The sequence below is a fragment of the Borostomias antarcticus genome (assembly GCF_949987555.1).
Source record: "Borostomias antarcticus genome assembly, chromosome: 21".
Taxonomy (NCBI): Eukaryota; Metazoa; Chordata; class Actinopteri; order Stomiiformes; family Stomiidae; genus Borostomias; species Borostomias antarcticus.
Window position 1 is genome coordinate 20,465,247 of NC_140254.1, and position 13,104 is coordinate 20,478,350.

The 13,104-nt window shown below is 46.1% G+C and overlaps 1 protein-coding gene across 1 annotated transcript in view; it reads right to left on the reverse strand.

The window, feature by feature from the left end:
* Window positions 1–106: 106 nt before the first annotated feature.
* The window catches only part of LOC311323255 (putative acyl-CoA dehydrogenase 6), a 28,956-nt gene continuing 15,958 nt past the window's right edge, over window positions 107–13,104 (reverse strand). Inside the window, exons 3-9 of the mRNA XM_084455453.1 lie at window positions 12,351–12,480; window positions 11,167–11,273; window positions 9,735–9,902; window positions 8,012–8,185; window positions 5,069–5,230; window positions 2,280–2,430; window positions 107–540 (exon numbers count right to left, since the gene is read on the reverse strand). Of these exons, the coding sequence (XP_084311579.1) occupies window positions 450–540; window positions 2,280–2,430; window positions 5,069–5,230; window positions 8,012–8,185; window positions 9,735–9,902; window positions 11,167–11,273; window positions 12,351–12,480 (983 nt within the window). The 3' untranslated portion in view covers window positions 107–449. The remainder of the gene's footprint in view (window positions 541–2,279; window positions 2,431–5,068; window positions 5,231–8,011; window positions 8,186–9,734; window positions 9,903–11,166; window positions 11,274–12,350; window positions 12,481–13,104) is intronic.

Genomic DNA, 13,104 nt, shown 5'->3' on the forward strand with positions numbered 1-13,104 from the left:
CCCATTTCATTTAGTTTTCAAGTTTATATTTGTATCAAACAAGACATCTTGACCATAAGACACAATGTACAAACATGCTCATTTGAGGTAAATTGTTTATTTTACAGAAAAGTTGTAGAACTGTACATACTGTGTTTCCCAGAGACTATACTAGCAAATTTACAGGTTCTGTGCTCAACAGTTGATCATAACATTTCTGACAAACATTGTTTTAATGTGAAAAGGGGATTAAGAGTCGAGTACACAAGGCAATGGTTAGAACACAGACTACATTAATGAATCCCCTGGGATTATTACTTATGCCACAAATCTGGATCCACTATCTCACTCAGAAAGCAGTACCCTGGACGGAAGCACAGCATCAAAAAAGTACAGATACAGCTAATGAACTGCACTTCCAGTAGTATATTTTTCTTCAATCAAAACTGGCACATGATCGGCACGTGACATCACTTCCTGGGTAGGGTGTCCATGTACTTGCAGATGATGGCCAGCATTACCTCATCTGCCCCTCCTCCAATGGACAACAGTCTAGAATCCCTGGGTATTGGAAACATACACAAAGCAGAGGTAATTTAAAATTAAAATGGAATTTTACGGTTGTCGCATTGACCACAATGGCCACATTTTAATACTTGCATAATGTGATGTCATGAGTGGAAATGCATTGACTTCCAAATACATTTTCTGATAGCAATTTCAGCATTTCCAATACTTACAGTGAACTCCGTCTTGAAAATTACAGGACCCAAAGGGGGGGGGGGGGTCTTTATTCCGCCACAGAGTAACACACACATTACATATTGTGAGTGGCAACAGCATACAGCTTGCACATGCAACTTTCGGGGGCCCCCAGTGGAAATTGTCACTGCATTTATGCCATCCTAGCTGTCCTCCTGGGGCAACAGGAGCAAGTAAGTGCAAGTTCAAATCCTGGTCAGGGACCGGACTGAAGAGCATCTGTTCTTCTGCATGTTTTTCGTATTGGGTTCTTTGTGAGGAAACCCGTGCGGACACGGGGAGAACATGCAAACTCCGCCCTTTGATTTGATGCATTGTTGCATACATGCTTGACTTCAAGGGTTGCTTGAATTATTCTTACTGGGGTGGCTGTAGCTCAGTTGGTAGAGCGGGTCGTTCAGTGATCAGCGGTTCGAATCCCAGCTCCGACTGTCCACATGTCGAAGTGTCCTTGAGCAAGACACCTAACCCCAAATTGCTCCCAATGAGCAGGTTAGCACCTTGCATGGCAGCTACCGCCATTGGTGTGTGAATGGGTGAATGAGAGGTCATTGTAAAGCGCTTTGAGTGCCGCTAAGGTAGAAAAGCGCTATACAAGTGCAGTCCATTTACCATTTACTGATTGAGAATCTCAACTGTCCATCAGTCACTCTTATTTGCCATACCCATCACAAGATGTCACTATAGTGTCAGAGACTACCAGTGATAACGTCACTGCTTTGATACTACTGAGGCTCCTATAAGCATTCTTCAATACCTTCTTTCATTTGAAAGATCATTGAGTTGATGGGAAGGTATATGAAAAGCTATGTAAATGAGCACATGATTTCACCCATCTGATCGTATTAAATCATTTATCAACTCACTGTGTCTGTGATATGGCAGTACAGTACCTACAGAGTATTGACACAGGATTGGGCCCCAGTCACCAAGGGAATAACGTTATCTATTTGTTGTTTGAAACTAGAGCAGCAACGTTCACCGACAAATCTATTATTATAAGTCGCTTTGGATAAAAGCATCAGCTAAATGACCGTAATGTAATACAATGTAAAATAACAGAGGTTCCATGATTGAAGTCTGAGGCTGTTGTGCCTCTGGCCACATTGCTAAGTTCGACCCGTCTCTAGGACAGAGCGGGTCAGTAGCCATGTTTCCATCCACACGTTTTATGCAAATTAAGTTATATCGAATTAAAAATGCCTTGTGGAAACAGTAAAATTCCATTAAAAGTCATGAAAATCAACAAAAAGTTTGTACTGTCGACCTCATCGGATTTTCTCTTGTTCGATAAAAGTATTTTGTGATAAATGCTTTATCCGATTTAAAGCTCTAGATGGAAACGAACGTTCACCGGCTTTATTATGTTGCCTCTGGGTATGAAATGCGCTATACAAATAAAGCTTTATTCACATTCATATTTTTAGCGATCCTCACACAATTCGATTGACAAGTGGATGGAAACATGCCTATTGTTGATCTTCACCCACCGGGCGTATGAGCGAGGTGATCAGAGTTGAAATCTGTCCCACACCCACCTGTAGAACCTGCTGACCAAGACCTCGTTGGTGAAGCCCATGCCTCCCCAGAACTGCAGGCAGCTGTCGGACAATTCCCTGGCCAGCCGGCCTGCCTTCAGCTTCCCCATGGACGCCAGCTTGGTCACGTCGTTGCCCTTGATGTAAAGAGCTGGGGTGGGAAGAATGTCAATGTCATTTTATTTATATAGCACCATTCATCCAAATCAATGTAGATAAAAACATAAATCATACGAACACAGTGAGAACAGCGTTTGTACCCCAACCCCTGCCTCTATCTGGGCCCAGGCACATTCACGCACACACAGACATACACCAGTGTTTGCCATGTCTCTCCTATGATGTTTTCTTACTCTGAAAATGTAATTTTATGTTATTTATTGCTTTATAAATGTTCTTAGCCGGTAGACAAATATACTACTGGAGCTTGCTCGATCGCCTTGTTGAGAGGGGTCAGGGAAGAATTTTTACAGCTCACTTATCTGGCCCCCCGGGTGATTACTGTTTTTTTGCTTCCCTCTGGAATATGTAGAGGTGGGTCGTCTTCCCTCCTCCCTTGTTCTCTGTAAAGCGCATTGTGTTGCCTCTGGGTATGAAATGTGCTATACAAATAAAGCTTTGATTGATTGATTGATTTGATTGTATGATTTATACAAACACTGAAGGGAAGAGTCACAAGAAGGGAGGGAAGAGTCTTGTTTCCCACATTGGTTTGGCCATTGGTTTGGCAATATTATTGTTCAGGTCTTAACAGTCAACATAACCAATAATTTGAGAAGAACCAAACTGAGGAGGGAACATTGTTAGAGAAAAATAGATGATGACTAAGCCAAGTTGTAGATGCAGTAATGAGAGAACTGGGACATGGCCACAGAATGAAACTAATCACCTGCTGCCGGTGCCAACCAGATGCTGGACGGTCTGGCCGGCTAACAGTTCATACACTTGGCTGCAGTCTGGTCATCAACAAAATAGCAGCCGGAGGCACTCACCCTTCTTAAAAAAAAACATCCATCCATCCATCCAACATCCATCCAAAAAAAACATTTAAGGAAATAATATTATTTTGCTCTTGTTAGATTTGGTGCATTGGATTTGGCATCACCAAAGTGTCAGATGGGCAGGGCTTGTAACCTTTGGGACTGGTCCATTGGACCAGTAAGTGCTTATTGTGCCTTATTATGAGATACATTTAAATATCCTATACTAAAGGGATAGCTACAGTAACACATAATGGCCGACCATGTAGGTAACATCTCTGTAACCATGTATCTACTCTACTGATAGTCATGTCTCTTTTATTAAGTATTTAGCTAATCTTCAGTGCTCTGTAAATGTTCCTAGCCAACAGATTGAAACATTTTCCAGGAGCTTGCTCGATCTTCTCGTTGAGAGAGGTCAGGGAAGAATTTTCACAGCTCACCTTTTTGGCCCTTGGGTGAAACTGTTTTTTTTGCTTCCCTCAGGAAAATGTAGGATCTATGTCCAACTTTGCTCTCTGTAAAGCGTCTGCCTCTGTGTATGAAATGCGCTATACAAATAAAGTTTGATTTGATCCACTGCACTGAGCAAGTTCAAACCAAACACCCCCTGGATGTCATTTGGATTGTTGCGCACCGAGTAAGTGGTGAAGTTTAATTACTGATAGGCTTGGCATATGCACCGGATGTGGATATGCCAACTTGCAGCTAATAAAACAAACAATTATGATCACTTGCAAAACGGCCAGGCATTGACAGCTAATCAATTGTAAAATATGCAAGTTTAAGTCCTTAGCTAATTTGGAGTAGCGTGACACGCCAGATGGTTTGCTTCGCATAACCATCTGGAAACTCTCCTTTGGAAAAGGGCAGGCACTTTCAAAACTATTTGGCAGGTGATTGGATGAACTATCTGAATAAAATCTGAAAAGGTCCATCACACGCCAACTTCAACCGCTCCTCGCTGTCATCAACCCGCCCAGCGTAGCTGTTTATATTTCATATTCCTGAGAACCAACGCTGATTGGCAAGATCGTTTTCCGATCGGGCTCAACATTTCCTCTATTGAGAGTATCCAGAGTGATTAGCGAGTAACAACGTGAGTGCGTGACATCAGGATGGTCTCACAAGCCTACATTTGGAGATGAGTTCTGCAGTAAAAAAAAGAAGAAGAAAAAGCATCCACTTTTGACTGTGTGTAGGATTCAACTCGCTCCACTATTATGCTCCGTTTGAAGTAGCCAATATAAGTCTCTGGGGTCCCCAAAACATCTCTTTGAATATTTATACTGAAAATCCCACTCATATTAAGCATTCTAGCCTCTTCACCCCTCTTTTTCAGTCCTGCTTTGGACGTGCCATTCCATGCGTCTGTCTTTAATGCAAATGAGCTGCTGCCCTTCGCCCACACTCCCAACTGCCCTCAGAAGTTCAAACGATGCACATGCAGTAGGATGTTTCCGAATGGCTAGTTTTCTCCCAGATGGGGGGCTCATGATGTCAGCAGCCTAGGGAAATCAGTGAACGGCTTGTTGAATCATGTTTTCAGAATTTGGCTGACCACCAAAAAAAATGACTGGGTTGTCTTATTTCAAAGTCGTTAGTAGGTCCGTCAGAGACCCAAGCGTATGTGCGCAAGCTCTTAAAATATGAGCTTTTCATAAAAGGGTCCTCTTTAAACACCACGCAACCTCACCACCACCCCCCCTCCCCTTACACACTTTATTTAGACGGGTGGAAGACAGACGTGTGGGGGGGGGGGGGACCAGGAATGGAATCCCATGACCCCCGGGGTCTGAGCAAGCCCACCTGTAGCTCGATACAGGAGGGAGCGTAGCAGCTCCACCTCCGTCTCCAGCTCGGCCAGCCTGAAGTGGACAGACTGGTGGTAGAGGACGGGCGTCTTGAAGATCTTCCTCTGCCGCGTGTACTGGATGGTCTCCTGCACTATGTTGTCCATCATGGGCAGGACTGGAGACAGACGACATCCACAATGGAAGACAAGCGACAAAAATATGGTGAGGGAATAGAAAGTGAATAACGTTAGGAAAAATATAGTGACAAAGACTATGATACTGTATGAACACTGAGTGTTAACTCCAGTTTTGGATTAGCCATGGGGAGACTAGCTAGCAAGCATGCTAGCTAGTCAGCTAACACCAACACTGCACAAACCTGGGGTTAATAGTTCAACTGAACAATGTCTCCATCTAGTTCCGTATAAAACAAATCCAAGCAACTCCCCGTGTGTGCTATGCAATATGAATATTTGTCTGGACCACGGAGTGATTAAGTTACACCAATGGTCGAATGAGCTTCAGCAGCTGTCTCCAATCAAGTCATCACCCGCTTTGCTCCCTGCACTTTCTCACTCCTGTCTGGTTGTAATCTTGCGAATTGGTTTGTGACCTAAATAAACGCGCCCAGGCGCTAACCTGCCAATCGACTGGACCTCCCTCTCTGCTACACTCGGCTCTCACTCACGGTGTCCCACAGTATATGTGTGTGCGGTGTGATGTGTGAGTGCGGTGCGTCGTATCCAGTACATTCAGGTCATGTGTCAAGTGTCTATCGAAAGTGTCTCTCAACAGTGGGGGAGTCCGAGGGGGGGGACAAGCCTTGTTGAAGAGGCTGAGGGGGAAGAAGCTGCCTCTGTGGCGTGCAGACGTGGCCCTGATGGACGGAAGCCTCCTGCCTGAGGGGAGTGGCATGAAGAGATTATACCCGGGGGGGGGGGGGGGGAGGGAGTCGCAGTCTTTCTGGCCTGCTGTAGGGCCGGGGGGGAGGGTAGGTTGGACCAGGAGGGAGGGCAGGTTGGACCAGGAGGGAGGGGCAGGTTGGACCAGGAGGGAGGGCAGGTTGGACCAGGAGGGAGGGGCAGGTTGGACCAGGAGGGAGGGCAGGTTGGACCAGGAGGGAGGGCAGGTTGGACCAGGAGGGAGGGCAGGTTGGACCAGGAGGGAGGGCAGGTTGGACCAGGAGGGAGGGCAGGTTGGACCAGGAGGGAGGGCAGGTTGGACCAGGAGGGAGGGGCAGGTTGGACCAGGAGGGAGGGCAGGTTGGACCAGGAGGGAGGGCAGGTTGGACCAGGAGGGAGGGCAGGTTGGACCAGGAGGGAGGGCAGGTTGGACCAGGAGGGAGGGCAGGTTGGACCAGGAGGGAGGGCAGGTTGGACCAGGAGGGAGGGCAGGTTGCAGCCGATCACCTTCTCAGCGGATCTGAAAAGAGCTACTAAACACCTCAAGCTCTGAACTCTGTGGTTTTAGAAAGTAGACGGCTTCCTGAGTATACTATACTTCCTGAGTATACTATACTTCCTGAGTATACTATACTATATACTATACTCCGAGACCCCAAGCATAGTTTTTAAGCGGTGTGGCCTCTTCTATACAGTACGTGACAGGTAGCATGAAATTTAACCAATGCTGTTGCACACCAGCAGAGGGCAGTAGAGATTGCTCATAAACCTGCACTGCTTACTTCACCAACTGGGTGTGATTTTTATGTGCAAATCAAAATGTACTTGGCAATGGAAAAATGAATTGTGGTGGGCTCTGGTACAACATGTACAGGCGTTGACCATTTCAACTTAGTGGGGGTGTGGGACAATAACATCTCTTGAATATGAATGGGGCAATAAGACGATGCTGGTTGTGTGTGCACAGGCGCAGGGTTAAGTCTCTTACGTCTGAGTCTGAATCTGTGTACTTACGTCTGAATCTGCATCTGTGTACTGTACTTACGTCTGAGTCTGAATCTGTGTACTTACGTCTGAATCTGCATCTGTGTACTGTACTTACGTCTGAATCTGCATCTGTGTACTTACGTCTGAATCTGCATCTGTGTACTTACGTCTGAATCTGCATCTGTGTACTGTACTTACGTCTGAGTCTGCATCTGTGTACTTACGTCTGAATCTGCGTCTTAAGTACGGTCTGTGACATCCTCACATCCTAATTTCGCCAGAGCTGGCAAGCTACCCAGTCTGTCATCAAGGACTGACTCATTCTTACTCAAAATGAAAGCTTTGATAAAAGCACATTTCTAAAACGGGTAGTTATGGCCCTTGATTATGATTGGCTGAGACGCGTTCCAAGCCGTTGTAACACCATGATAAACTAACACCTATGACGCTGAAGCCGTTTGATGTTCCATATCACTGGACCCGTAGCCTGGCAACCATTTCATAAGCAGAGAACTACTTGTTTGGGCGGAAGAATCCTTTTGTTATGAATAAAGTATTACTTTCTGTTGATGTTTGTTTATTTTTATGAAACAGAACCGTTATATGTAGGAACCGTTTTAGAAAAGCAATAAGCCCCGCGAGGCCGTGGTTTATGATGGTTTTACAACAGCTAAGTGCCGTTTTTCTAACAACGCCCCTTAGCTGTTGTTAAACCACTGCCTCTTGGGGCTTATTGCTTAAATTTGGGAAGATTCCATTTTTATCAATTAATCTCGGGTAGATGTTCCATGGCAGAAAGAATTTCCCAGTAATCCAAATGTCAAAGTGCATGGGAGGGAGAGTGAGGAGAAAATGACACAGCCAGATAAGCCAAGATGATACCGACTACAGGGAGCTGCTGGAAAGACCCAAAACCCGAAACAGACTTGCTGTTATCTCTCATATCATTTACCAAACAAAAATGGTGGGATCTAGAAGGTCAGCCTGCAGCGCATCGTGTCCATGCAGATCCACAGACAAGGTACCGCCTTGCACCGATTTTACCTCAGGAAAACATAGTCACTTACTACTGGCCACTGCAAAAAGTCTCTCTTCCTGGAACTGGAGCATCTGATAGGTGAAGCCCATTCCTTCCTGTCCAATCATGTTCTTACAGGGCAGGCTGACGTCATCAAAGAACACCTCTGCCGTGTCGGATGATTTCATACCCATCTTGTCGATCTTACGGGCAATGTGGATCCCTGTGAGCCAACAGGAGGACAAGAACACATTCAATCATGCTGCCTGTGATTAAACCAGTCTGATGAAACTGGCAATATTTTAAAATTATTATTTTTTATTAAAATTCCATCGGCACAGATAAAGGATTCTGCAGAGAACATAGCAAAGCCGTATTTCGGATTTGAGCTCCGGTAGGGACATTAAATGTGAGCGCGCATAGCACACGAGCAGATTTTTCTTTTGGCACTATATACAATAAAAAAAGCATACATTTGAACTACAGTCAGATCTGATTATCCTGATAGCTGGTTCTTTAACCCTTGAACTGATGATCATGCATTTGTCCTACATGTGCACTTGCTGCATACAAATTGATAACTTATAGGGTAAAAAAAAATAAGAAAAAAATATTTTTACCTAAACATTACATGTCTGGTTTGTTTACTAACTTTATATAATTCAGTGGTTGAGTGAGCCTCGTCATGGCTCAAATCTTGTCGTGTTTGCAATGGTAGGCAAGTCGTAGGATAGCCCCGTATTAAAAAATCAAATGCACTTTCAATACTGAATCAATACAAGACACGATTTTCCCGTATTTATGTGCCCAGAACTGATGACAGAGGCTCTGAACTTTGTCACGCAACCAAATTCAACCAGATACTACAGCCAGCCTATCACGCGTTAGTAAGAAACGGCAAACCAATCCTATTAGCGATATTGGGCTAGGGAGGCGGGACTAGTAGAGGAGGAGATCTGTTATGCGTTCGTTCAGTACACACACGCTGAATACTGATGGGGACTTGTCCCCAGCGTCCCCCCTAAATTCTACGCCCATGGAACATAGTATATCACTTTCAGGTACAGTATACAGCAAAACCTTCACAGTATTTATATTTATTTAGAAAACCAAAATTGGGGGGGGTGTTACTACTGATGACAGTAACAGACTTCTTAGTCACAAACATTCCACCAGTTTCCCAGACACGGTATAGTGATACGATACGATAGCCTTTATTGGGTCCAAGTACAGACCCACAACTCCCAGTCAGCAGGTTAGGACACGCCTTCAACCCCCATCCCACGGCGGCTCCTCCTCGTACACCCCAGTCTAGGGCTGGGGATCGATTCGAATTTCAAGAATCGATTCGATTCCGATTCACAAGGTTCAGAATCGATTATCACGATTCGATTCGATTCAATATCGATTCGGATAGTGTTACTAAAACCAGTTTTTTTTAGCTGTAACCTGAATTACATGACTGCCAAGTTATGCAACACATCAATACTAGGGCTGGGTATCGATACTGATTTCCAAAAATGAATGAATGAATGAATCATTGAATGAATTAATGAACTATTCATTCCTTCATTTATTAATTCATTCATTAAATAAAAGATCGATTTTGGGATTCATGAATCGATTCTGAATCATTTGATTCAGAATCGATTCAGAATCGATGAATCGATTTTTTAAACCCAGCCCTACCCCTGTCTGTTCCTCATCTATCACATTAAAGTCCAGACGACCCTGAAACAATGGATTCAGTCCGACCAACACCCTGGTCTCACCGGGCAGGTCCATGGGCAGGCAGAAGAGGGACTTGTTCTTGTGGGCCGGCCCGTCGCTGGTGTTGGCCAGCAGACACATCCAGTCAGCCTGGGTCCCGTTGGTGGTCCACATCTTCCCCCCGTTGATCACAAACACATCCCCCTTCCTCACCGCCTTGGTCTGGATGCCTGGAGGAAGGAGGGCAGATAGAGAGGGAGACAGAAGGAAGGATGGAGAGAGGGAGGGATAGGTGGAGAGGGAGAGAGAGGGAGGGATGGGTGGAGAGGGAGAGAGAGGGAGGGATGGGTGGAGAGGGAGAGAGAGGGAGGGATGGGTGGAGAGGGAGGGATGGATGGAGAGGGACAGAGAGGGATGGATGGATGGAGAGGGAGAGAGAGGGAGGGATGGATGGAGAGAGAGGGAGGGATGGATGGAGAGGGAGAGAGAGGGAGGGATGGGTGGAGAGGGAGAGAGAGGGAGGGATGGATGGAGAGGGAGAGAGAGGGAGGGAGGGATGGATGGAGAGAGAGGGAGGGATGGATGGAGAGGGAGAGAGAGGGAGGGAGGGATGGGTGGAGAGGGAGAGAGAGGGAGGGATGGATGGAGAGGGAGAGAGAGGGAGGGATGGATGGAGAGGGAGAGAGAGGGAGGGATGGGTGGAGAGGGAGAGAGAGGGAGGGATGGATGGAGAGGGAGAGAGAGGGAGAGGGAGGGAGGGATGGATGGAGAGGGAGAGAGAGGGAGGGATGGGTGGAGAGGGAGAGAGAGGGAGGGATGGGTGGAGAGGGAGAGAGAGGGAGGGATGGGTGGAGAGGGAGAGAGAGGGAGGGATAGGTGGAGAGGGAGAGAGAGGGAGGGATGGGTGGAGAGGGAGAGAGAGGGAGGGATGGGTGGAGAGGGAGAGAGAGGGAGGGATGGGAAACGAAGGAGAGGGGGATGGATGGAGAGGGAGGGAAGAATGGAGAAAAAAAGTAAATCAAGACTATGCGACAGATACAGTATGCATTAATTGGCTTAAAAAATCACTCTGTCAAATATAAAACAGCTATAGCTAGCTAATGTTTTTTTTTAAACAAATCTGAAATATAGCTATAATGTGTTTCTGGATCATAATTATATTGTAAATCAAACGATGTACTTCCTTATTTAAAAACTAAACAAAACAAAAGCAGCCTCGGCGCTGCTCTGCGCCTTGCACAAGATGAAACAGGAGAGGGTAATAAAAGCATTAGAGCTACAACATATCAGATGCAACACCGTACAAACTTCACGTGTCTTTCTCATTAACGTGAGCAATCTCGCCCTGTCTCTGGAGCTTTGATGTTCTCAGCCCCATCAGCCCAAACCTAATCTGGGGCCATTTTGTCCGGGCCGTGTATTCTTGGAGCTCTCGTCTCGGGGCAGAAGTAAAAGACAGGTGGGGTAATCATGGAGGAAGGAAGGCAGCCATACTCGCCACATCAGAGCCTGCACCCACTTCGCTCACTCCCAGGCACGCCACTTTGTCTCCCATTATGGACGGAAGCAGGAAGTCCTTCTTCAGCTCAGCTGAACCGAACCTGGAGAACAGCACAGCAGGGCTTGACATTAAGCTTTCTCATGTACTTGTCCTTTCGGAGAAGTGAACTTATCTTTTACTTGTCCGAGAGCTGAAGTTACTTGTCCAAATCCAACGTTTTTGAAAAAGCAATGTATGTGCGTGCAAATAACAAATGGACTACTATTGATCAGATAATGATGTATCCTTTATTGAAAATTGTAATCAGATTAAACATTAAACGTTACTAGCTCTGTCGCCGTTGTTCCCTCACCACTGACCAGGAAACGGTTCACGGAGAGGTTGCACTTGGCGAGCAGTGGGGGTTCACACGCACGCAGTAGCATTTCTGATACAAGCTACGCTGCGCTAGCCAGACCACCCTGTGACACACAAGCTCACATTGTTCCTCTCTGCGCATAACGCCGCGCCTCCCAGGCACCGAGAATGAGCCTGGTATACTTTTTTTTTTTTTTACTTTTCCAATCAGACAACTGAAGGAGGAATTCATTTTTGCGGATATTAATCCATATTGATTCCTCTCTTCTTTATTTTACTGCAGGAGGAAGTCCACTTGTCCGTACATAAAATGTACTTGTCCCAGACAAGCGTACAAACCTTAACGTCGAGCCCTGAGCACAGCATCACACACGCATCAACAAACTTAACGGCTATACTTATATACAGTTGAACACTTCCACCCTTCGAGGCCAGTGTTCTTGTAAGTAAGTACTGTTGCAGAGTAAGGTAGAGTACATGGCTGTTACCTGGCCAGAGCGGGGGTAGCCATGTCTCTCTTACTCTGAAAATGTAATTTAATGTTATTTATTGCTTTATAAATGTTCTTAGCCGGTAGACAAACATACTCCAGGAGCTTGCTCGATCGCCTTGTTGAGAGGGGTCAGGGAAGAATTTTTACAGCTCACTTATCTGGCCCCCGGGTGATTACTGTTTTTTTGCTTCCCTCTGGAATATGTAGGGGTGGGTCGTATGCCCACCTCCCTTGTTCTCTGTAAAGCGCATTGTGTTGCCTCTGGGTATGAAATGCGCTATACAAATAAAGCTTTGATTGATTGATTGATTGATGTCGGTCTGTTACCTGGCCAGAGCGGGGGTAGCCATGTCCGTCTGGACCCCGATCGCCATGGGGATGCCTCCACAGCGGATGTTCCCCAGCTCCTCAGACACGGCCACACTGTAACTGAAGTCCAGGCCCAGACCTCCATACTCTAGAGCAGGGCACACACACACACACACACACACACACACACACGTATACGTACACGCACACACACACACACACACATGTATACGCACACGCACACATACACACACACATGTATACGCACACGCACACATACACACACAGAAGCAGTTTTTATTGCAACAACAATGCCATGGTTTGAGGTGCCACTGCGCCAGCTGAATCCACATGGAGACACACACATGGAGACACACACATGGAGACACACATGGAGACACACACATGGAGACACACATGGAGACACACATGGAGACACACATGGAGACACATATGGAGACACACAGAGATACACATGGAGACACATATGGAGACACACAAATGGAGACACACATGGAGACACATATGGAGACACACACAGAGATACACATGGAGACACACATGGAGACACACAAATGGAGACACACATGGAGATGCATATGGAGACACACACGGAGATACACACACATATGGAGAAACACATGGACACACACGAAAGACACACACACGGAGACACACATATGGAGACACATATGGAGACACACACGGAGACACACACGGAGACACACACACACAGAGACACACATATGGAGACACACACACACGGAGACAC